This window comes from Halichondria panicea, chromosome 5 (genome assembly GCF_963675165.1).
Source record: "Halichondria panicea chromosome 5, odHalPani1.1, whole genome shotgun sequence".
Classification (NCBI taxonomy): domain Eukaryota; kingdom Metazoa; phylum Porifera; class Demospongiae; order Suberitida; family Halichondriidae; genus Halichondria; species Halichondria panicea.
The window spans coordinates 6,453,630-6,479,240 of NC_087381.1; the positions used below are offsets into that span (position 1 = coordinate 6,453,630).

Genomic DNA, 25,611 nt, shown 5'->3' on the forward strand with positions numbered 1-25,611 from the left:
CAATTGTGTATTGCTAGTCTAGCTGAGCACCATTACATTTACCTGAGAGGTTTCATGTGGCTGAGATTGTTCAAAACTTGTCCTTCCTGAATATCGAATAAAGTTGTGAGTCTGAGAATACTGGAGCATGCAGGATTTGATACTAGAACTTAAGTCTTGGTCTTCTTTGTTTGAGGTAGCTAGCTAGCTAGCTGAGACAAAGCTAGCCAAAGTGAAACGATTCACGGTGCTACATGATTTGCAGCCACGTGCATGAAAAGATGGGCAGGGCTGCTTGATTTCAATTATTGGGGAGCCCTGCCCAATTTTCTCAGCAGCTCCTGGGGGGGTTTCTGGGCAACCAGGAAACAATGGTAGCTACGCCCCTGCGCATACAATGCAAAGCATGCAAATGATAACATACAACATCATATGCAAGCTTGGCCTGGCTAAATACATGCATTAAGCTGTTATTCTCAAATTCATGTGTTATCAGCTCGTGACAATTTGTTGAGTATAATATACATATCCTTTACAGCGGTGGAATGTCCAGCACTGGTCCCCATTCCAAACGGAGCTATTACATATGATACAATTGCTCCTTTTGATGAGGGAACAGTGGCTACTCATAGCTGTAATGACGGTTTCATTCTGCTCGGATCTGAGATTCGAACGTGTTTAGCCGGAGGGAGATGGTCTGGTCTGATTCCTGTGTGCCTCGGTGCGTAAGATTAACTTTAGGTTCTGAGAAATTAAATATTTGTTTGAATTTCATCTATTAACGTTTAATCACGTTTAATGCGAGTGAAATAATTGCCGTTTTTATATTTCCCACCTACTACACTTTTGCCATGTAGTCTAGTGGGGTTTAACTGTCATAAATTGGCACCTCGTAGTCGGGAGGTTTACTGTCATAAACCCCTCTATACACTGTACATTAACTAACACTTATTATGTATAGGTGTTGGTGTTTATCAAAATAATTGCATGTCTGATACATTAAATTTTGTATCATAATTGTTTTGACAACTATAATTATTGACAGGTCCAGTAAGTATTGGCACACTGGCTGTTTCCTTTGATTTTAGGGGTCAAAATACAATTATATAATGTATAGGTCATTGGTGTTAGTAATTTAAATTGCATGTTGTTCAACTCTTATACAGGTCCATGTGACAATCTTCCACCGTTATTCAACGGAATGATCACCTACAATACTTCCCAAGGACTTCATAATACTGTTGCCATATACACTTGTAATGATGGGTTCACACTTCTTGGAAGTCACCTAAGAATCTGTGAGGAGGGAGTGTGGGAGGAAGCTAGCCCTTTATGCTTACAAGATGGTAAGGTGTACAATACTGTGTCAATGTCAACAACTGCACTACTGGTGTGCACACACCATTAATTCCATACACATGTAACCGTATATTAAAAGAGAAATTAAAAAATTAACCGTATATACACTGGCTCTGCTAGCACAATTTGTTTGTATAAGGGCACTCCAAGTGATACTCTGGTTTCTGGTCCACCCACCCGCATCACATTATTTTATTCTTGGATTTCTACATCCTATGCATGCGTGCACTGCAGCACAACATAATGTGCTAATGTGATATTCATAAGGTGAAACAAACAAATAATGAATAATGACAAATACCTCCTGCCCGCATGGTGGACCAGAAACCAGAGTAACAGTACTTGGAGTGGCCTAAGTTGAATAATTTTGTAGAGGTATAATTTATAACACATCAATGTTCTCCTATAGCTGCAGCGATAACTCCAAATGGTGCTCCAATGGTTGGACAGAGCTTCTCCTTATTATGCACTGTGACTGAGACTGACTCACTTCAGCTCACCATTTCCTACTACTGGTTCAGAGGACAATTGCCACTTACTACTACTTCTGGTCTTCTCACCTTTGACACATTGTTCCTGTCAGACGCTGGACTGTATAGATGTGAGGTCACTGTGAGCTCTGATGAGCACCAACTTACTGTTAACTCAAGCTATGACATTAATTTCAAGAGTAAGCAATTTTTAAGAGTCAGTATACTAATTATAATAAGCTAGTTCCAGCTTTGATCGTTTAATAATGCCATTTAAAACTATCACTGTGAATATAGTTATTCGGATAACTATAGATCTTAATTTGTGAGTGTGACTGTCAAAGAGCAATTATGACTTCCTTATATTTATTGTAGGTCTTCACATCCAGCTGCGACTCATTATCAGTTCTAATTGCGGAGCATACACTCAGTCAGAAACAGCTGTTAAAACCAGCGACATCACTAATGAATTTTCCCACGGTGTCGATGAACTTTGTCAATGCGGTTTCAACACCTCTCTTATCTCAAGACCATTTATCCGCTGCTTTGAGAACTCTCCAAATCATGTGACATACAGAGCAGTTCTGAGCAGTAGTCGAACAATCTCGGCTCTCATAATAGGCTCTTTTATTGATCGATGGAGCAAAGAGACTCCCAGTATTATTGTGCAGAGTGCAGGACTTCGCATCAACAGCACTTGTCCAGTGATTATTGCCAATCCTAATAGTCCCGAATGCCCTGAGGATCTCACTAATCGCACGTTGATAATAACAGTAAACACAGATAATACTCCACTACTGAGTGTAGGTGCTGTGATTGGCAGTGTGATTGGATCATTGGCTCTTATAGTTGCTCTATTGGTGGTCGTCATTTTGCTGGTTTCTCTGAGATATCGGAGATACAAATCAAAAACCTTGGGTATCAACGTGTGAGTTCATCAGTCCATATTATGATGTCATACATCTATATTATGCATGCATGCAGGAGGCCTGAAATTGTTCTGGATGAGCTTCCTCACCATGACTATGATTACATCAGCGCATTTCAAGAGGCAAACTTGACTGGAAACCCTCAACCCTCTATAGCAGGGGATGGTGCTTCAGAGGTGAAGTTTGAACTGACATCCTGTGATGCTTACGGGCCTGGAAACCCTCAACCCTCTACAGCAGGGGACAATGCTTCCGAGATGAAATTTGAATTAACACCCTGTGATGCTTATGGGCCTGTGACAGTCCCCACGTACGCACGTTGACAAGTTAAAGTTAGATTGTATAGTCTTATAGCTATAGCTAAACAGAATTATACAGAGTATCAAAACTGTAAGCGCTAGTGGTATAGTATAATGACCTTCAATGTTCCTCCTCACAATAATTATATGTTTTGTAGTTTTTCTATACATTAATTAACATGGCACTAATAGTAATTATTTTGTACAGGAGACAGTGTTACGTACATACTTGTAGTTATGGGGCATGTATTATATAATTATAGCAAAATAATGATCAAGTAGTGGTGTGCACGTACATATTAAACTACTTTTTTAGTGAAATTTTCGTGGGCAAAAAATTCTCGTTGCACTGCATGGAACAGCAGTGATTTTCATGAGGAAACATTTATTGTCTATAATTATACGTGCACTGCATGCATGCATTAATTATAATAATTATATAGTTATGCGTTCCGGTAAACCAATGCCTATAGGTTTTTGTGGGTAAAATTGTCATTGAGGTCAGCCCACGAATTTTTTACCCCAAAAAATTACACGTACATGTATACGTTGTATATTGCTTATATTGCTGTTGCCGAGCCTGCATGCATGCATACGGGAGCGCCTGTTCAAACGAGGACCTTTCCACTTTTGAGGTATTTCCTGTTCAATTATAGTATCAAAGGCAATTCTTAAGTTATTATTAATGCCTATAATATTATCTAGTTCCCAAAAAGTAACTATAGCTGACAGACACATGTAATGAATATCACTGATTTTTTCAAAGCACCAACCATGCAAATGCACAACGTATATGTACGTATACTGAAAAAAATAGGTAAATAATCAATCAACAACAAAATCGTCATTTATCGTCATTTAATACTAGCGTCTTTCTCCGCCATGGAAGCGCCGAGCCAAAAAAATTTCACAGATTTTCTCCTTTTGACAGTTTCTGATGGAGACACACCAACGTCAATGGTGGCTGTCTCATTACCATCTTCCACTGATTCAGAAGGCTTTTGCTTTCTGTTAGAGTGTTCCCTACGTTTAATATCAGAGGGTGTGGTTCCAGCATCGGAGGGTATGGTGGTGAAATCCATTGCTTTGCTAGTGGATGGATGAGCAGCACTTTGTTCACTCGTGTTTGAATTATCAGGAGGACGCTTGCGTTTTCTGAATGAGAGCTTCTTCAGAACAGGCTTCTTCTGAACAGTTTTTCTGAACAGAGCATTTGAAAATTGCTCAAGAGAGGGTGGGTCAATAAGTCCACATTCTGTAGCAGTCTTTGAAGCACCTCTTTTGGGAGCCAGTTTGCGTGTCCTTTGTCGACTCTTAGCTGGCGCTCTTGTAGCAGCGTCGACCATCGAACTGTCAATGCTTTGGGCAACTTCTTCTACTGTTTTAGAGGCCACACCTTTCTTTCATACGTACGTTCGTTTTGCTCTCTTGGATTGTGGACTTTTTGGTTTCTCGGCATTTTTTCGTTTTCGACCACCACCAGTAGTACTTTGACCAGTAGCTGTTGGCCGTTTCTGTGGTTTTTCAGGTGTTTGATATTTCTGTGTAGGACAATAAGTATCGTAGATAAGTATGTCATAGGTAGCGTACACTTGTAGCCGGAAATGGTGGTCATCCACGATAGCTGAATTGATGATGTTCGCACTTTTCTTCACAGGAGGTATGGGAACCTGAGACAGTGCAAAATGACGTGAGATGAGGTCATCGTTATTCAGAGGAGTGATAATCGGTCCAGTATTTCTCCGGCGATAAGGACGCGGGAATTTACTGATAGCACATGTGGTTAGGCTCGTACACAATCACGTAAGCATCTGCTTCCATTAAAACGTCTTTCTCAGTTGCTATTTGAACGGGGAGATCAAATCCGGCCATTTCAAAGACGAATTCTTCCAATTTCAATCTCTCGTCCGTTTCCGTTCGAGTGAATCGAAGAAATTCAGCTGCCAAAACTCGTTCAATTTCCGTAAAGTTACCCCTACCAGCAGAGTTGGAAATAATAGGAATGTTAGATACAATAGAATCTGTTGCACCACTAGACGATATATTAGTATCAGCCAATGGTTCATTCACGCTGAAAATAGAAGAACTTGTAGTAGTAACCATGGTTACAGCATTTAGTTTCTTTTGATCTGGTAACTCGTCGTCGTCCAAACTATTATTGTATTTAATATTTGATTCTTCAGTTCCACCGTCACCAGCATTGCTAGCAGCTGTTGTTTCGAGTGATTGCTCTGAAATTAGCGGACGCACTACAAAACGTGGTCCCACAGGGAAATTCCCTTCTCTTCTGGGGGTGTGGGCATTATGCAAGTCACGTGACACGGTATCCAACGGTGTCGTGTTCCTGTTTGATTCCACATTATTAGGAACGGATCCAGATTCAGTATTGCCAGCAGCTGTTGTTTCGTGTGATTTTGAAATGATTGGACGCAATACAAAACGTGGTCCCACAGGGAAATTCCCTTCTCTTCTGGGGGTGTGGGCATTATGCAAGTCACGTGACACGGTATCCAACGGTGTCGTGTTCCTGTTTGATTCCACATTATTAGGAACGGATCCAGATTCAGTATTGCCAGCAGCTGTTGTTTCGTGTGATTCTGAAATGATTGGACGCAATACGAAACGTAGTCCCACAGGGAAATTCTCTTCTCCTTTCATAGTGTTCGTAGAATCTGATTTCGTCCCCCCAATACTTGGTAAACATACAATCTTTCCGTTCCCATCCCGAATGCCAATGTATGTAGGGTTCTTGGATTAGACCCATTGCGCAAGTCACATGACACGGTATCATTTATCATCAATGGTGTCGTATCAGAGTTTCTGGTATATTGTTCAGTGTTCACGTGTGATTCCACATTATGAGGAATGGATCTAGTTTCTGTCCGAGTGGCCACTTCAGCTGAGGGTATATGAAAGGATCTCGGTAGTGGCTTGAGGACGGGGTCAAAGGTCATGGGGGAGTGATCACCAGACGCTGGACCATGCTGAGGCTTAACAATGTTGACTACAACATTCATATCCATGGCGTCGATCGTTCCCATAGCAACAGTGTGGTTCCCGGCTGTAACATTAGAGCTTGTATTATCATCATCATCATCTTGAGTGAGATCAATTATTGATTCAGGAGTAGATTGCGATCCCGATTGTTCCCCTCCGTTCAGGGGGGCACCAACATTAGCCGACGTTGTGCCCCCTCTTATATTAGAGAGAATATTCTGTACAGTTGTATCTATCGCTTGGTCGTTGTTTGGACGACTGGTCGACGATTGTCCTTCCTCGTTACGAGAATTGTGTAGCGGTTGAGAGCTAAACATTGTTGATGATCCGTTCTTAAGAGAGGCCGAATATCGTCGAAAATTATACGATGGTGGAACATAGAGATCAGAATTGTCCCAGGAGATAATCCTGTCAGGACTTGGATAAGAGTCGGAATTGATGATGGAGGATTTACGTTTGTCTCGTGTAGTGTAGCGATATTTAAACTTCTTGACTTTCTCTTTCACAACCTCAGGGAGATCAGTCTGTGTGTGTGTGGGTGTGGTATGGTGTGTGGGTGTGTGTGTGTGGGTGTGTGTAGGAGAGAAAGATGTCCGTGAAATATACAAGGAAATAGGCAACTCAATTGAAAATGGACCAAAAAAGTCTACATGTGTATGTTTTGTACGTATAGTATACATAATAATATTATGTGCAAATGCACTGATCTAAGCACACCAAACAGCTACTAAATGCATCGTTTAGTGAAATGGACGTTTCAACAATTAAGTAATAATAGTACTAATTTAGAAAAAACGCCGGCTTTTTTCAGCTCAAAATAAATAAATAATTATTGTTTATAAACAATATATGTTATAAACAATATATTCATAAATGAAAATTGGAAGTTTGGAACTCGTATTAGGGACAATCTACAGAAAATCAAATTTAACTTTGAACAGGCCTGATTTTAGAACGATGAATAGTGTTTTCACACTCGATCCCCTCTCCTACTCACAGTATCAGGGAGGGTGGTCACGTTCTTGATCGGGTGAGAGTATCGTTTGAGAGCCTGATTGGTGAATTGTTGAAACACTTCGTCGTCTGATTTCAGCTGTTTCCAACGCATACTGCACATGGCGTCCGTTCGCTGTGGGAGAGAACTCTTGGCTATCTTAGACCACGGAATACACGCGTTGCTTCCTTTGTGTGTGTGTGTGTGGTGTGTGTGTGTGGGGGGAGGGGGGTGGAGGTCTGACAACCGTGCTCCTAGTAATAATTTTTGCTAAATCAGCATTTAAGATGTTGTTGAGTGAGTTAAAGCTAAAACTAAACCTTAAAGAATGCAACACGTAGCAAATATTTATATTTTAGGCGCACAGGTGTCAACAAGACTATGCATCTATGCATGTCAAGTATGCTATCACATGACTCACCTTCGTACGGCTGACACGCCTCCAGCAATACCCGATCCTCGTCCTTACTGAACGGACCCTTCTTGAGGTCAGAGTTCAACACGTTCAGGTAGCGCTCACGACACTGGCTTTGGGAACGCCCGGGCACAAACTGACACACTTTCGACCACGCCTTCTTCCCGTAAACACCCACGCCTTCAATTAGTTTCTGTGAGTGCGAAGAAATGGGAAATGATCAACCAATTAATTAGTACAGTCATGCATTTTTAGAGCTATACATGACATTGCACATGTACATGCATGTATACTTGTCTATACATTGTGAAAGGGCATTACTTTAGTTCTGGTGACCCAATTGCAATGATTTTTGTGGTTCTTTGAAAGCTTATAAGAAGCTGTCTCGGTTTCAGTTAATTTTAGTCCAATAATGAACATAATTACAATTATTAAAAGCAATAATTATAATTATTAAAGCATTTATGGCTGTTACAATAATTATTCTTAACTGTATGCACTCCACTCTGTTTATCAAAGGTTCAGGGACTCTGGGTACATTATGAGCTACTGAGTTAATTGCTTACCACATCTTCTGCTTTTGACCACTTTCCTTTCTTGATGTCAGGGCAGAGGGACATGGTCCAGCGGTAATAGCAGTTATTAGATGAGCGGCCGCCACCAACATAATGAGCCACTGAGTGTGTGTGTGTGTAGACATCATTATATATGGTTACATCATAACAGATCTCCAATGTATTGCTGTATCATGTATACCGTATAGCAGATCATTTTCATGGGGAAAAAATCCTCCAACCCTATGCGTCATAAACGGGTACCCTACACTGTAAGTGCACAAAGTTACTTTACGATTGATCGACGCAAGGTAATGTTTGTTTAATGCTTTGTTTGATACCATATAGCAGGTAATTTTCGTGGAGTAAAATATTCGTTATTTTCGTGGGCAAGCTGACCTCCACGACATTTTAACGTAGGCGTGGCTTACCGGAACGTATGAATGCAGTGCAGGCAATGACATTTTTACTCACAAAAACCATCGTTTTCGAGTGGAACGAGAATTTTTTACCCCACAAAAATTACCCGCTATATGATACTCTCTCTCTCTTTTATATCGACTTTGGATTGGAGTCACATGATACTTGATGCGTGAGGGACTGAGAAATTACAAATTGATCAGCATTAATGTCTTATTCTTATATAGCATTAATTGTATCCACATGCTCAAAGTTCGTCAACCCTCCTTCTCTGACCTTTGACCCAGTTTTGTCCGTACAGTTTTACTGCACTCTTGATTTTCTTGTCCTCGTCTTTACTCCATCGCCCACCACCCTTCCCAAGATTTTGAACAGTCTGGTACTGCCCCAGACAAGCAAACGCTGTGCGACCAGTCTACAGTGGGAGCTAGGTGGATAATACAGGTATACATATAGGTCCCTCCATTTTGGAAGTGACTATAATTATAGTTAGGCTCCGCAGTCTACACTAAGACTCCCGGAAGTGTGTATTATACAGTTCATTTGCCAATTTATATGGGCCCTTATGGGAGATAATGATATTCATAGTTCGCGGTAGTATCAAAAACAGTAACACTGTTTTTGTCAAGGATAACTTTTCACCAGTAGGTGCCTATCACTATTAAATGATATACAAATAATGCTGAATAAATAAGCTACTGAATGATATAAAAATTAAGTGGTAAAAAAGTACTGAATTGCTGCATTGTATGAAAGAAAACTGGTGATATTTATATTTTCTGTGACTTTGATTTCCGGGCAAATTAGTAATGGGGGTGCTGGAGAGATACAGATGAGCTAGACTATAGACAACACTGGTAACTACAAGTAGACCAAATAAGAACACTAATGACCCAGGTTTGACCAAGATACAACAAAGTAAACATTGACAAAAATGAGTAAGTTTAGCTCTTGCCTACTTGCCACTTGAGTGTCCAGAGTTTCTTGAAACTGCCTAGATAGCTAATATAATGCTAGAAGTTAGTCTTTGCAAAGAAATAAACAGCATCTGCTTTGCCAATATTTTTTTATAGCAGGTCTTGTGTTCTAACATTGGCCAGTTTATTGGATATATCCTGTTTGGACTGACTTTGATTTCTGGGCAAATTAGTACTCCCCAGTTCTGGATCCTAATTTTCCTGTGGCCAGTTCATGAATACTATATCTACTAGTACTGTGACTCTGGAACCTGGCTTGCACTTCAGGACCTGGGTATTGATGCTGGAAAAACTGAAAAAGTTGTTTTTTTATCCAATTCTGATAGTAAACAATGACATAACAGAAGCCATAATTAAATTTACGGAGAATTACTGTAGTATTTGCAAGCCACAAACAGGAAATTTACTCACTATGATGCAAAACCACGATTACATCATTTGAAGCCAAATTTGTAGTCTTAGTGTAGACTGTCCGTCACTACAGGTTTTAATACATGTATGGTCTAACATTTACTTTATGAAAGCTTAGAAGGAGCCCATCGGATGGTATGCTCAAATCCCAAACTTGGATCGGGTCATTTTCGAAAAAGAGCACTGGACCATGCATGCATGCATAATTATAACATAGATATAAGAAGGGAGAGGGATGGGAAACGCTACGTAAATAGCATTGACGATCCGCGTTTCGGTCAATGTTTTCTTCTTTATTTCCTCCAGCCCATGCTTTTAGCTAGTACTAGGCTATAAACTAGCTACTGAGCTCCATGTATTAGCAATGGCTATAGTGGAACAGTCACAACAAGGTAGCAGCAATAGTTAGTGAGACCCCTCCAAGCAGTAAAAAGCAGCTTGGACAGGCAAATTCTTGAGAGGAGCTCTGTCAGTACCGTTGAGCATTCCAGTACAGTCACAGACATATGATAGAGAATTATGGAAATGTAGCAAAGTTCTGTCGTAAATTACTGTGCTGATACGATGAACCAACTATCAATGAATACAAAGAGACATTTACCTACATTCAATCATTGATGTAACTTTCTAAATGGGTACACAAAAAGTCTGCTTTTAAAAACCAGCTTACTAAGACAAAAATGAACATTACTTACCAACCTAAAGCCAAGTGGCTTTGATTTTACTTGCATACAATGCCCAGCTACTTAAGAAAGAGGGAATCATTAATATTTTGGGCTGTAGTCACAGCCTCTCTTGTTAGAAGGTACACAAAGCCACTAGACAGAGCCGAAACGATAATACAACACTCAAAAAACTGCCTTTGAAAGTTTTTAAGCTCTTGGTGAGATACACAACGCTTCTATATGATGCACAGTAGGCGTGGATGCTCAGTACAGGACTAAGAGTCCCAGTGGGGAGCTGTGAATGATAGTAATAACATTTCCCGCTGGGTTGGCGGGGTGTCTAGAGGCGAAACGCGGATCAACTTTTGGCATTACACAGAAGTGATTGTGCGCACGTGCTCCGTTTCCCATCCCTCTCCCTTCTTATATCTATGATAATAATTAGTATTGCAGAATAGTACGTAATCTCCTACTCACGCCTAGCTCCCGGGCTATCTCGGCCCAATCTCTCTCTTGGTGTTTACGAGCAATTTTGCTGAGATTTTTGTTCTCTTGAGGTGACCACACCTTCTTGTTGATCGACGGACAACTGTGATTGGTCCAATGGATGCGGCAATCATTCCCTGAACGTTTGTGCCCGAACTAAAATAGGAGGGAGAAATGAAATTACGATTATGCTCATCAGTTATAGACAAATTAAGTTGTAGTATTTTCAAGTGATCGGTATACATGTACTCATGACTATAATATAGTCATGATTATTGTTGTCTATAGTATACCGATCAATTTTTAGTACTTGAAAATTATATAGTTTACTGCTATAAAAACACAATTTTGTGATTGAAAAACATCACCACTTTAACAAAATCATCAAGAAAAATCAATCGACACACCCACCATTTCGTAGGAGAGGGAACTCCAGTTGACCTCCTCCACAGTATTGTCACTGTACAGCTCTTCATCACTCAGTGCCCTGAGGGGGAAGGGGGAGGAGTTATGATATGTGGTGGGTATATGCAACGCTACAATCATGCATACTCACATTATGTATCTAAGCATATACCGGCCATTGGAAAGGTAATTCGGAGAGCTATGAATGAAAATTACATGGTCTCAAAGATAGCTACTAAATCATGCAGCTGAATAATTACTAAATCAATACCACCATAGCAACGGTACAATGTAGACTCATTACTCACTTGACTGCCTCTACTTTAGCGAGTACTAATTCCTTCAGCCTCGCCTCACTCGGGTCATCCTCACTCACATCATGAGTCTCCAGTTGCCTCAGGAGTGGTCGAGTGCGTCCCTCTATCAGCTGGAACCGTACACCCTCCACCAATCGAGTCTCAGATTGACGGGTCCCTGGGGTGTGAGAGAAATACAAGTATGCTGTGTGTAGGAGGGGGGGGGTATATTCGTGCGCCCTTGGGGAATACATACAACTGCCCTCGGATATACAAATCCAATACACCCTTGATATCCATATGGTACAACTATTATATATACCATGATGTGCTCTAGGAATATTCATTAAAACTCTAGGGTACACTGTACGTACAAATGCCACGTATACTCCAGGGGTACATTCATATACACCCCTAGAGGATAAATGACTGTGGTCGGCCTAAAGCCCATGCTCCATTTTTTAAGGACCATCCTTTGATATATACATGTACATGTACCTACACGTAACAAAAAGTGTCGAAATTGTAAATATTATGGTTTGTCATGTGTATAATTATATACACACAGCAGAGATCAAAAGAGTGTTTACCAGTGGGTAGAAGCGAGTAATTGGCGCTTTGTAATTATTTCAAAGTGTCGCCTTAAATTGAATAAGTATGGTGTGGTTAATTGCGATGGTTGGTATAACCACCTCTTAGGCCTATAGGTGTTTAGTACTTTTGCACAACAATAAAGCTGCAAATAAATTAATGTGTCACTGTGTGTTGAATTTTAATTTGAGTATTGAGAATAGCCACATCTTTGAATTCTGCTGTAGGGTACATGTATGTTGTAATGATGTAAAAAACTTACAAGGTGACTCGGTATGTATTCTGTCCATTTCAGCATAGCTCCCGGCACCCTCGTGGCAAATGGGCGGGGACTAGGAGGAGGAGACAAAGAGAGGAGAGAAGATAATACTTGGTTACAGTGTATTCACAAATGTATTTGACTAATAATCTCTTAATTCACCCAGAACTAAAGTTACATATACAAACAAGCCTTACCAGAGTTGATATACGTTTTTTTTATAAACGGAATACTAGTATGTCAATAATTATTAGTAAAGTTTTATTCTTTTTGTTTCAGACCACAGACCAAACACTTAATTATAATCTTTGTTATCAAACGATTCTAACTGAAGTTATGGGCAGCTATACTGAGTGATAATGTAGACCCCACTTAACAGGAACATATAGGTTGCTTGAGGATACAAATGATGTAATGTTGCTCTATAATTATAGTTAGCCAATAACAATCAAGATCACGTACTTATACATAATGTGTTATATAGCGTCCCTCAGCCCTCGAGTACTATAACCATGCATAGATATACATTGTAACTTTGATCGTAAATACATGCACACTCACAAAGCCGAGATGGTCCCTGAAGTACTTGCCCCTCCTAAAGGTCGCCATTGACAACTTCTGCAACAATTGTGGTCACCATGCACACACACACACACACACACACAGAGGGAATTAGAACTTAACAAGTGATCGAAGTACGTGCAGTCTAATTATTATAGTATACATGTTATGATAATTATATCAGCACTTACATACATGATCTATAGTACGATGGTGTTTTAAGTGTTGTAAAGTGCATGCATGTATGCAGCCAAGAGCAAATAAGATGCTATAGCTATGGAACTTGTGGTGAGTTCACATTTTATAGTCGACTAGGTATAGTCTCTAACACATGCATGGGAAGTACAGAATGGAGATGTGCCCACACTGGTCGATTGGCAGTGTTTGGTTGGTACTATATCCATCTCTAATTTAATTATGGTTATCGCATGTTTATATAAAAGGCAATAAAAACAATTTATTCACAGAATCTACCACATGTATGTATGTAGCCACATTCCTGCAAATTAGCATTACATGCATGTACACTATAGGATGTCACACTATAAGATCACACTTGTGCAGTCAGTGTGTCCCACCTTCCTACATGTACGTCTTGGGGCAGTGACAGTGTCCAGTTTCTGCTTGTTGGATGCTATAGCAACCTCCAGTTTGTCCAGCTGCTTCTGTAGTCCCGCCTGTAGCAGTATAGGTACTATTATTTGAACAAGCATGCTGGTCAAACATTTATAATTATACAATATACAATAACACCATACAATAACACCAAGTGTCCACGTGGTTAAATATGTTGCTGATCAGCAGAAGCATGCAGCTATTGTAACCGCTTCAGCTTAGCCTATAACAGTATAGCTTGCTACCTTGTTCGATGCAATAATTATGTCTAAGACTACATTTGTAAGAGCTCTGGACATCGTTTGCTGATTTTGTATGCAGAGGCTTCTCAAATTAATGGGCGTGGCTCAATGAGAGTCTGGTATCTGAATATTCAGCCATCCGGATGAGGTGGACTCCATGCAGGTGTTTGGATAATCGAGGCTCAACTGCATGTACACATAATAATTATACGTGCAATAATTATTATTACCTGGGCTTCATAGTTTTTCTGTAGACACTGTTTCAGTTTCTCAGTGCTTTGATCATCAGCCTTCTCAACAGTAGCTTTGTGAGTGGGTGGGGGAGGGTGTGAGTAGGTGGTGGGTGTGTGTGGGGGGTGCATGTGGGTTTACTCAAATTTTTATATAGACATGGTATTAAACTGAATAGTAAGTAATAACGTTGGAGTGTATATATGCCTACCATCGATGCATGCATCTTAATAGCCGACCTGGATCAATAATTCAATATGCTTTTATACTGTCAGATACATCCACTTGTTTGTGGTATACAAAACTATGTACTTTCCAATACAACATTTTTAAAAATTACAAGACTTGGATCTTACACAGTAGCTCGGCTGAATTTCCTCCGTGCAAGATTATGTTTATTGATTCTAGATCTTTGGTTAGCTCTTCATCTTTGTCTTCTGAGAGAGCAGCCATTTTTAATTAGTATAGATATGGTTTCTAGACATTCCAGAGCAGCCACGTGGTTGTTTAAAATGGTTGTCACATTCATAATTCAAAATTATTTAATCCTGGTTGTTAATGATCTTTACCCATCCAAACTTGATTTGTCTAATATGCAGTGCATTGCACTGTCATAGGGTGCCGTTTGTCAAAACACCATGGTTGTGTAAAAACTGCAAGTTTACTGTACAATGTACATGAATACTTAGCTTAAATATATCAGAAATTCTGTATAGGATTCACATTAGTGTACGTATTATATACTGTATAAGCCGAATTCTCTTGCACTCTTCATGAAAGTGGATGCAGCACCTTCCCAAATGTGTGGCATTGCATCGTTGGCCCCCCTCAAAACATTTCGTAAGTTAGCCTTGTAAAGTTAAAGGTATAGCTTAATGTGTTAACCTGGTAATCTGGATAAAATAATATTGAGGTCACAGGAGGTTTCCCTGCATTGTCCTACCTAGATAATGACCACTTCTTATATTGTCTGCACAAGGTCATGTCGGTAAACCATAAGCAGATGTTAATCCTCCACTGAAAATTGAGAGTTCTATAGTATTTGTAACACATCCCATTTGAATGTTTATGTGACAATGAGTGAACTGGTTTTGGGCAGATATGTATGCCTCATTGTCTATGTAGTAGTAGTTCTCTATTGTAAATAATTATGGTATTATCGTTTTCTGGTGTGTACTGATGTATGTGACCATGTTTGGTAGTGCGTATAGTGACCAATGATGACCATTGTTTGGATGAGTTTCAGCTTTATGTCAGTCTGAGTGTTGTGTATAGATTGAGTTGGTGAGAAGCTATATATACTACTCCATTCAAAACAGAAGAAAAATTGCGGTAAGAGAAACTAGATTGCTACTAAAATAATAATCACAAGCATGGGGTTTGTTTATGCGTAGTTGAATATTAATTTTGCGTTATCTGGAACATTGATTATCTGGGTGGGTTATAGATAAGTGCATGGGTGCGAATAATCAGTCTATACTGTATCAATAATTATTGTCATACCATGCAGTCCTGTTGTTTGTTACACCAGGCACGTGCTCAAAACCATCTCCGTGTGACACTATAAGAATATTGTATTATACTGCAGGTCTAAGCCATTTTAGGCATATGATCAGTCCCTATTATGAGCCATAACATTGCATGGCACTTGGTATGATATGGCTCACCAATCTTCCCCCTTGAGTCAACACACAAGTAGTCAGTCGTACACACTTAGTGAATCTATTGTGTATTAATTGCAGAAGTTGAGAGTGTTGTTACTATCACTAAAGCTGTGGCTGCTACTGATGATATTGATCGTATGCAAGCCGTGAGTGAGCTAGTGAGGTTACAGAGACATTGGAAGCAAGCCACTGCCTGAAATGAGGTTAGTGCATGACGCCACTGTTGTTTCATTTTTTCATGCCAGCTATTAATCAGTCGGCATGGTTATAGACATTTAACGCGTATACGACTATTGTGTATTGTATATTTACCAAATGATTATACACACACATGCGTTACCCAAACTGCATGTGACTTTAGCTGTACTCATTTATCTCATCATAGTGACGACAACCTTGCTAGACAACTCTACTGGGCTAGTCGTTATGGTGGTGACCAAGACGTGCTTGAGCTGCTACAGAGAGGAGTTCCACCCAACAACAGTGAATACTACACGAAACTGAAGGATGGATGTACTCCACTACATGAGGCATGTGCTCACAGCCATCTTTGCAGTGCAGAACTACTCATTAAGTTTGGAGCGATTGTAGCTGCTAAAGATAATGATGGTTGGACCCCTTTACACTGGGCATGTTTTAACAACAGTAAGGACACTGCTAAGCTGTTACTGCAGCACCACTGTCCCACAGGTGAGCCTTTATATACTATAATGATAGTCCAGCTATGTCAATTAATCTGTGACCTAGTCCAGGAGGTGTGTGACAGTGCATGGCCGCCATTGTATATAGCGAGTAAAGCTTCACAGTTTAAAGATACCTTTGAGTAGTCAATATAATTATATTCTTATATGCATGCATGCGTGGTGGCCACTATACTTACATGTATACAAACATAGCATCTTTAGCTATTTCTTTGCCCATGCATGTATGGTTTTCGATTGAAAATACTCTATACATTAGCTGAAACAGTTGGCAAAGCATTGCATTTGGTGATTCTGGAATGAAGAAATGAGCTATACTGCATGCATTGTTGATCACATGCATATAGACATCGTAATACTCTATCTACAAGAGGCACTTCGTACATGCACTTCGTGCCTGCTGTCAGCTCATGCCTGCCACCATAGATAGAGTAGAGAGGGATTGGAAACGAAAGTGATTCACGTGATGTTTTACAATGAAGTCTACGTAGTGGCTCTGGGACCATCCGTGTATCTCCCATAACTCCCGCAAAAGCCCGGGAAACTTATTGTGTCCAAAGCATACATCTCAGAGCTACCCCCACCCCATTAATGAATCACATGCCCCCTGATAGTAGGTATCAATTGGAAATGAAGAAAATATAATCTCGATTGTCGTGAAGTAGCTAGAGGTACACAGAGCGCTTTTTCATGCTTGTGTTCCTATAGTACCTTTGATATAGCTAAGACTGTGTAACTAAACACTGTCCTGTGTCCCAAATGGCCTCAAGTATTAGAGAAAGTTGATGTTTAGCAGCAGAACTGCTCGTGGACTTCTTACATAGAGCAAAACAATTCTCATGAATTATTTATGTTTAGCCCTCGTGTTAAAAAGTAAGCCTCGATTAAAACCGCGGAGATACACGGATGGTACTTCAAGGGTACTTCCGTTTCCAATCCCTCTCTACTCTATCTATAGTTCCACCAACCAACCATGTAGATATTAAGACCCGTAGTGGAGAGACTGCTGCTGATATGGCCAGAGGGAGATACCGTGCCTTGGCTCAACATGTGGAGAGGTTCCGGCCTGGACTTAGAGGTGAGTTGGCCATCAGCTGATGTACACTGCACTGGCGTAGGAAGCAAAATCCTAATGGGGGGGCTCTAGTTTTTTGAATGAAAAAAAAGTACGGCTGTCTACATATAGTGCAGCTTGGATAAATCATCTCTACTTAATAGCCTAGAAATATTCCCCTCCCCTTCCTACACCACAGGCACTGTCATGGTCAGTACAGCTATATAGATCAGTGGTTTCCGTGTGATGCACTTCTCAGTATGTCAAAGTTCATTACTAGCTGGAAATTTTTGCTATAAAGTACTAACTTTCCAAAAACAAATTAAAGAAATTAAGCACTTTGTACGTATTCAATGCAAGTACATGGAAGCTCAATTTTAGTTAGTAATCAGCTTCTCTGAGGGTATTTGGAATCAGCTAATGATTTGCATTTTGTCTATCCTTCATAATTATTATGGTACGTACATCAAGTTCATTTGTATATAACCCTCCAAATAGTGCTATATATCCGACCAGAAAAACATTTGCAATGTGAAAAATTGCTAGGATTGGCCAGGGGAACCACAAAAAAGCGTGGAAACAAGAAATCAGACGAGAGCATAACTCCAATCCGTTACAACGTCAATCACATGTACTGGTAGTTTGTTTTCCCGGCCAATATATATACCACGCAATTTTTACTGGTGGAGTGATGACCAATCCCTATATATATTTACATTTTGGAATGTGCGGGCATATTATAATTATGATGATTTGATGTTCCTAAATACATGCAGTGTTTAGCACAGGTATACACACAGTCCAACATGCACGGATCGTACTCACTGGTGACCTGCATGGAATGATGCATGTGGTGGATGGAAGCTGGTAGATGGATCTGGAACACATGCATGCAGTCTATATAGTATGTATTGTACATGTTCATGACGTTGTAACGGATTGGAGTTATGCTCTCGTCTGATTTCTTGTTTCCACGCTTTTTTGTCATTCCCCTGGCCAATCCTAGCAATTTTTCACATTGCAAATGTTTTTCTAGTCGGATTCCCTTTCTTTTTCAGTACAGAAGTATATCATGACATGATATGCATAAGGGGAACATCAAGGGCAGTACAGAAGTTCAAGAAGAGAAGACAGGACTAATCAGATATTTTCTTCTCGAATATCTCTGGACTAATGATTATAGTAATGAGTATATTATTGCTTCAAGTTGATAGATCTATGACATGATATGCATAAGTGGAACATCAAGGGCAGTACACAGAAGTTTATACAAGAAGAGAAGACAGGACTAATTTTCTTCTACAATATCTCTGGACTAATGATTATAGTAATGAGTATAATTATAATAATTATTATTGCTTCAAATTGATAGATCTATGTTGAATTTGTGAATCAGTATTAAATGACAGTCATTTTAAAAACATGATATCTAGCCAGTGCATATAGCATGCCTGTCAGAGAAAGGGAGCTAGAGCTGAACTGTGCAAAGAAAAGCAACACCTCACTGAGGCTCTGGGAAAGCACTGCACTGATTTTAGGCCCACGGTTTCTTAGCCACACCTATCTATTATCAACTGGCCACTAAAGATGGCAGAATTGTCTAGGTAAGAGAAATAGAGACTGAGAGGTCATCTGACTCGTGGAAGCAATCGCAAATCTGAAGAAGCGCTTTGTAATCCAGGTTGTAGTCGTTTGGAAACCCTGTGTAGAATGTCCTGGAGATGGCTGTACTTGGAGCAAATGCTGGGCAAGAAACTTACTTACTCACTCAGTCAGACAAAGAGCGGTGAAACGTCGAAATAGTGCAATTTTTAAAATGACAATATTCAGTCATTAAAATGTTCATGGATTATGAAATGAGAGATACAAAGAGAGAACAGGCTAAATAAACTATCTGTTCAGCCAGTTCTGCCTTTCCCTGGAGAGATAGAACAGTTTGAACAGGAGTCACTATAATTGAAATATTGCTAAACACAGGCAAACCCACTGCCAATCTTATGTAAAACCTACTGGTTTTACTAATACACAGCTATAGTACAATACCAATGTCCATGCAATCAGATGCATGACTGGACAATAATAATTATGACAATAAATTATGACAATATGACAATGCCTCAGGGAATATTAGTATGCTCCCCCCCCCCCATTTTTAGTCTTTTAATTTGGCTTCTATATATATATCTCACTATAACTAACTATTATGTAGATCCTCTGTCTTCGTACCCAACACTGGAACAGCTGAGTCAGCTGGAATATAACCAATGGTTTCAACTTGGTATTCGCTTGGGTTTGGGAAAGGATCAACTGGAAGCTATAAAGAAGAGCCAACATCCCACAGCAGCAACTCTCCAGGCAGCCAAAATCAAGAATATTGACATGCTTTGGAAGGATATTGTGGAAGCTCTATTGAGCATTGGAGAGTACGAGTTGGCAGAGAGTGTGTGCACTCAGCAAGGTCAGCTTCTAAATAATAGTTAGACACTGTTTAGGAAGTTTCTACATGATTTAGAGGCCCAAAGGGCTGGTTGTAGTATCCCGAACGCAGTGAGGGTTCTACTAGCCCTGAGGACTTCTAAATCATGTGGAAACGTCCTAAACAGTGTCTAAGCATTTTAGATCATAGCAACCATGAGTATTTAGCCAATCAGATTTGAATGTTCTTATCTAATCTTTGCTACATGATTTTCTAAGTGATTTTCTATTGAAGTACATGATTTTCTAAATTGGATAGAACATTTCCTCTAACCAATCAGATTGCAGTATTTATGGCAAACATGATCTAAAACAATCTTGATTTGTTTCTGAGACTCCATTACTATATGCGGTACCAGTACTAGAAACAATGTTGTATATATATACTCCTGATTTATCACAAAGGAATAAAGTCTCTTTTGCTATACAATTGTATACGCTGTCTAAATTGTGCTAACATTGCCAACTGCAGGGGAAGGTGAGAGTGCTCTGTCAGTGAGTGCATTCTATGGCTGGCTGGACTGGGTCAAGCGTCTTGTGGAAACTGTGAGCCTCAATCAAGAAGGTGAAAATAGTCACGTTATAATTTCTGTCTATAGTTCTTCCAGTGTACATGTATACATAGTCTTCGTTATTCTTAGCCAACGCTACATTAATTATTACAAATAACGATCTTAATTGATCGTTACGAATATCTTTACAATTAATATTCATAATTATAGTGTGTACATGCAGGTACAGTCAACATGGCTGGTGACACCGCACTCTATCTGGCCTGTGCTAATGGCCACATAGAAGTGATGAAGTACCTCATCACCGAATCCCTTGGCTGTACTACAAATGGTGACTATAATTATTTGCTTCTATTTTTGTGCATTACATTTATATATAATGCATAGACTATTATAGATCAGCTAATTACAAAGCAACAAAGAATGAATATGATTTTCCAGTGGCGCACAAATAGAACAAGAAATTTTTTGGCACTTACAATAGAGTGCTGTTTAGCAATAGAACGTAAAGTAATTATAGCTGTTCCACGAGGACATCGCGTGTGTATAATATTCGCTAAAAGGCTCAAGAGCCCTCAGATGAATTTTGGCAGTTCTACACAGTAAAAACAGATTCGTTATAATAACATAAAACATCTCAAATAAAATGCATCATTTGAAATTTAATGTAGAAATGACATAAATTTCTGTCATTTCTACATTAAATTTCAAATGATGCATTTTATTTGAGATGTTTTATGTTATTATAACGAATCTGTTTTTACTGTGTATTAATGATTATTATTAGGGTTCACCCACCCTAACAAGCTTTGCATGTGCAACGTATAAAACACCGGTACGTAGGAGTTTCTCCCAGTTTTAATGTTCGCGTTAACTGCTCGAAAATTTATGGTGTGTAAATATTTTCTTACCTAAATACCAGCAAATTATTCCTGGCGCTCAAATAAATTTGAAGTTGGTGCTGTAATTAAAAGAAAGACGATATGTCTATGAAAAACAGTGAATTATGTGGAATTTATGTTTTTTCAGATTACCTCTTGCTAGCCTCTGTCAAAGGGAATCGAAATCAAAGAGCTGTGGAATATCTTTTAGCAGAATGTCATTGTGATCCAAATGTGACCGACAAAGAAGGCAAGACACCTCTCGATTTGGCCAATGAGCCTAACATCATAAAGCTCCTCTTGAAACACGGAGCCAAGGCTACCAATGTCTACAAGGAACACAGCAAGCTAATCGGAAGGCTCTCCTCCAAGCAACCCCCACACCTTCCTCTGTCTGTGCTTATCATTGGCGATGGTGGCGTGGGGAAGAGCACTCTGTTGAAGTCCATTATGAGCTCAAAAGGGTTTTGGTCTAAACTACGGAAGGCAAGACCAGTAGATGGTGTCGATGCGAGGACAGTGGGGATCATACCGTACGAAATATACACCAAAGAGTTTGGGAGAATCATCTACTTTGATTTTGCTGGCCAGAAAGAGTTTTACACGAGCCACTGTGCCATTCTGGAGAATGCTGTTCAAACCTCACCACCCATCATTATCCTCTGTGCTAAGCTTTTAGAAAGTGAGCAGGCGATTATTGATTCAACGTATCGTTGGTTGACCCTTGTCCACAACCAGTGCACCAATCTGAAAGGCAAAGCACATGCGATAGTAGTTGGTAGCCATGCTGACACGGTAAAGAAAATGGGAGAAGATCCACCAGCCAAAGAGGCCATATTTGCCCCCATCATCAAACAATTCCCGAAGTTTCAGTTCACAGAGTTCATTCCAATGGATTGTCGTTTTGCTGATTCCGATGACATAACAAAAGCAAGAAAACTGATTCAGAAAAGCTCCGCTATTCTCCGCTCTCCAGAAACCATCAGCCTAAATGCTCACACCTTTTACATTTACCTTGCCGAAAGCTTCAAAGATGACCTTGCTTTGTCTTTGGGAAATATCTATGAGAAAATTGAGAGTGATCTTAATGAAGGTCTGTCAAAACGCACTCAAGATGTTCTTTCTTTCATACCCAGCACTGTCCCTCACCTTATTGAGATCTGTGACCAACTGCATAAAAGAGGTCTCCTCTTGTTTCTCCGCAATGACAGCTCTCCACAAAAATCTTTCCTAGTTTTTGACCAAGCAACACTCCTATCCAGAGTAACTGGGACCGTGTTTGCTCCTGAAAATTTCCGCCAACACTGCAAGCTAGCTTCAAGCACTGGAGTGGTGCCTTTGTCGAAATTCAGCAAAGAATTTGATGGCTTTGACACAGAGATGCTGATTGCCTTCATGTCCCACTTAGAGCTGTGTTTCGAAATCACTGACAAGCAAGTCTTGGATTTCATTTCAAAGGAGATTGATTCTACTGCTACTACTGGCAGAGATACTTCTGTTCTTGAGTCTGACACTCGATACCTCTTCTTTCCAGGATTGATTCGAATCGAAATTCCAGACCATGTTTGGGAAGAATCTCAAAGCATCAAGTACTACTTTGGCTGGATACTCCAAACCTCTCAAGACACGGAGTTTTTCGACCCTCGCTGCCTTCAAGTACTCATTCTGAGGATAGTGTTCACCTTCAGGCTTGCCCCTGCTCTGAGAGTACAGCGTGATGTCCCTTCTCTGCAAAGATTCTGCTCTGTGTGGAAGAATGGGATCTACTGGTGCGACGATGATGGAATCACCGCACACCTTGAGCTTGCTGAAAATGGTCGATCTCTTGCTCTCAAAATGCGCACTGACAAAGTTCGACCTGAAGGTCTGATTCATCGCTTCAGAATTATGAGCACAATCCGTGAGACTGTTGAATGTTTTGGCCACAATGTGAATGTGATAGAAACTGTGATTGATCCAAAGCTAGTTGTCTATCATCCTCTAAAAAATCCCTCTGACCTCCCATTGGTCAACATCAAAGATATTGCAGCAGCTGTCTCCTCCAACAAAATAATGATCAAATCAACACAACAAGTTGGCCTCGCCTTTGAGCATCTCTTACAGTTTGAGCCGTACGCTGGCCTGGATCAAACCACCATACAGTGTATCCACAGTGACAAGAATACCAAGAAAGATGAGAAAATCTCCGGAGCTTTCATTTCCCATTTTGCCGAACTGGTTATCAATTCAGATAATGAAAATCCAGATCAAGTTGCTCGAAACAGTCGTATGTTCAGAATAATCCTGAGTCCATCTCAAACTTCAGTTGTCAAAATTCAGTCGGTCAGTCCCAGACAGGAGGTGATCCAGGCCCTTGAGATGTGGAGGAGTGAGACTGAGGGAACTTACAGCTGTCTGAGGGAGACTCTCAATAGGTACAGCGTCTTCACTGGTAGAAACCCTCTGGTGAGTGCTTAATTATGAATATACATGCATGACTGTCTAATTATACTCTAGCCCTTCATGCATGTACTACGTATATTATACAGGGTCTAGCTGGTGTGGCTCATGATGATATTGATCCCTCTGTGCTTAGTATCAGTGATGACGATCAAAAGGTGCGTTGTTCGCAGCTGTACAATAAATGTAAATTGCAACTCCTTTGCCCCACCTTAATGAGCGTTTCGGACTACTTTTAATGTACATGTACAAACTTGCTGTTTTAGAGTTTACACCCAAACCATGCAGAGTTTGTTTGTATGGTTATTATACTACTGATGTGTATAGGATCCAGGGACTACCAGCCTCCATGAGATGGTGGTCAAGCATGGATTCACTGACGAGCAGTTGGATCGAGAGATTGTACAAGACGACCTTGCTCCAGTAGCTATGCACTTTGATGATGTGGAGCTCTACCTCAACCCACTGAAGTTGACTGACAATGAACAAGCTGACGTGAGGCGAGAGACTTATTTAAGTAGAAGCAATCAAGTGGCAGTGATCAACAGTTTGTCAATCTGGAGAAGTCACGAACCCAGCGAAGCAACCTTTAGAGCACTGATTAGTATATTATTCGATATAGGGAAGGAAGATATTGTTACCAAGATCTGCCAGTACTTGAAAAGGTAGTATGTTCGCAGTTAAATGCACAGAACACTTAATCTAGGGTGGTTCTCTCCAATTTGAAAGTTCAGCAGCAGCTCAGTTCTAGAACAAATTAACTTGAAGAAAATCTAGATCTACGTCCAAGTGGAGAGTACACTTAATCACTACAGTTGTGGTTTACCACTTGATCAATTACTTCCTCTAACAGTGCACATGTTGTATACAGTGTGCTATATGGTTTCAGTGATTTCCAGCTTTGATTTATACCCGAAATCATGTGTACTGCTTGAATCACTAGTATACCTTCTTTACATGCAGACCCAGTCATCTATGAGTGCTGAGAGTGACTGACTGTAAAGCTAGAGCTATGTGTAGGACTCTTGTACTGAATTGAACACACAGTAGCTATATAATTATTCTTGTTATTGTGTATGTGATTTTTCCCAATGTGAGTCATGGCTTTACTAGTGAAATCTAATCTGTTTAACTCTTGTTACGTTAAGGATCTTTACCCAAGTAGATACACCTTCCCTTGTGTGGAGGCTACAAATAAGAGGTCATAGACTTGGAGAGAGTATATCCAACGAAGTGGCAGTGATCAACCATACTATGATAGATTTATATACTGCATGTAGCTATTACTATAATGTTAACATGTAGAAACTTCTCATGTGGTGTACAATCAGAAGTGTATGCTAAGAGCGAAGTTTACTGCATAATTATAGTGACTCCTCTTCACAGGTTGGTGGTGACAGTTAAGTCCATACTCAAAGCGGTAAATTCACTGCTAAATCATAATTCCAATAGATGAGAGGTCCCTGTCATCAGAAAGGCTCCAATACTCAGCAACTCCGGTCCAGAGAGTAAGAACTACAATATCATCATCAGCTGGTGGTGATCAAAGTACACTGAAGCAGTCAAGTCGGTACCCAAAGAGGTAAATTCATTGTTGAATTATATACTTGGTGTATTTGAGAGTGTATAGTGATCAAAATGATACTGCTTGCCTCCCACAATGCACATGATGTGTGAGAGGTGTGGTTATATACAGTGGAACCTCCATAAAACGGACACCATAACTGCTT

General features: G+C 40.1%; 3 protein-coding genes across 5 annotated transcripts in view; 2 read left to right on the plus strand and 1 right to left on the minus strand.

The window, feature by feature from the left end:
* Positions 1 to 526: 526 nt before the first annotated feature.
* LOC135336016 (uncharacterized) lies at positions 527 to 3,217 on the plus strand. The gene is made up of 5 exons (XM_064531781.1): positions 527 to 700; positions 1,146 to 1,325; positions 1,748 to 2,008; positions 2,184 to 2,736; positions 2,793 to 3,217. The coding sequence occupies exons 2-5, from the start codon at positions 1,181 to 1,183 to the stop codon at positions 3,058 to 3,060; spliced, it is 1,227 nt and encodes a 408-aa protein (XP_064387851.1). The 5' UTR covers positions 527 to 700; positions 1,146 to 1,180; the 3' UTR covers positions 3,061 to 3,217.
* A 556-nt stretch (positions 3,218 to 3,773) lies between these two features.
* Positions 3,774 to 14,645, minus strand: LOC135335935 (snRNA-activating protein complex subunit 4-like). Its single transcript, XM_064531655.1, has 13 exons — positions 14,512 to 14,645; positions 14,155 to 14,228; positions 13,646 to 13,744; positions 13,068 to 13,124; positions 12,510 to 12,579; positions 11,669 to 11,834; positions 11,367 to 11,442; positions 10,947 to 11,111; positions 8,693 to 8,831; positions 8,009 to 8,118; positions 7,449 to 7,635; positions 7,031 to 7,215; positions 3,774 to 6,557 (listed from the first exon to the last, which is right to left on the minus strand). The coding sequence occupies exons 1-13, from the start codon at positions 14,606 to 14,608 to the stop codon at positions 5,691 to 5,693; spliced, it is 2,292 nt and encodes a 763-aa protein (XP_064387725.1). The 5' UTR covers positions 14,609 to 14,645; the 3' UTR covers positions 3,774 to 5,690.
* Positions 14,646 to 15,236: 591 nt separating this feature from the next.
* The window catches only part of LOC135335894 (uncharacterized), a 34,887-nt gene continuing 24,512 nt past the window's right edge, over positions 15,237 to 25,611 (plus strand). The window contains exons 1-11 of one of the 3 annotated variants that reach the window (XM_064531563.1): positions 15,242 to 15,487; positions 15,898 to 16,022; positions 16,205 to 16,509; positions 17,500 to 17,598; positions 19,784 to 20,032; positions 20,522 to 20,614; positions 20,785 to 20,892; positions 21,591 to 23,887; positions 23,971 to 24,039; positions 24,209 to 24,546; positions 24,845 to 25,019. In XM_064531563.1, the coding sequence (XP_064387633.1) occupies positions 16,018 to 16,022; positions 16,205 to 16,509; positions 17,500 to 17,598; positions 19,784 to 20,032; positions 20,522 to 20,614; positions 20,785 to 20,892; positions 21,591 to 23,887; positions 23,971 to 24,039; positions 24,209 to 24,546; positions 24,845 to 24,860 (3,579 nt within the window). In that variant the 5' untranslated portion in view covers positions 15,242 to 15,487; positions 15,898 to 16,017 and the 3' untranslated portion in view covers positions 24,861 to 25,019. Of the gene's footprint in view, positions 15,488 to 15,897; positions 16,023 to 16,204; positions 16,510 to 17,499; positions 17,599 to 19,783; positions 20,033 to 20,521; positions 20,615 to 20,784; positions 20,893 to 21,590; positions 23,888 to 23,970; positions 24,040 to 24,208; positions 24,547 to 24,844; positions 25,020 to 25,611 lie in introns of those variants that run through there. The other 2 variants (XM_064531564.1, XM_064531565.1) reach the window with 2 other exon arrangements.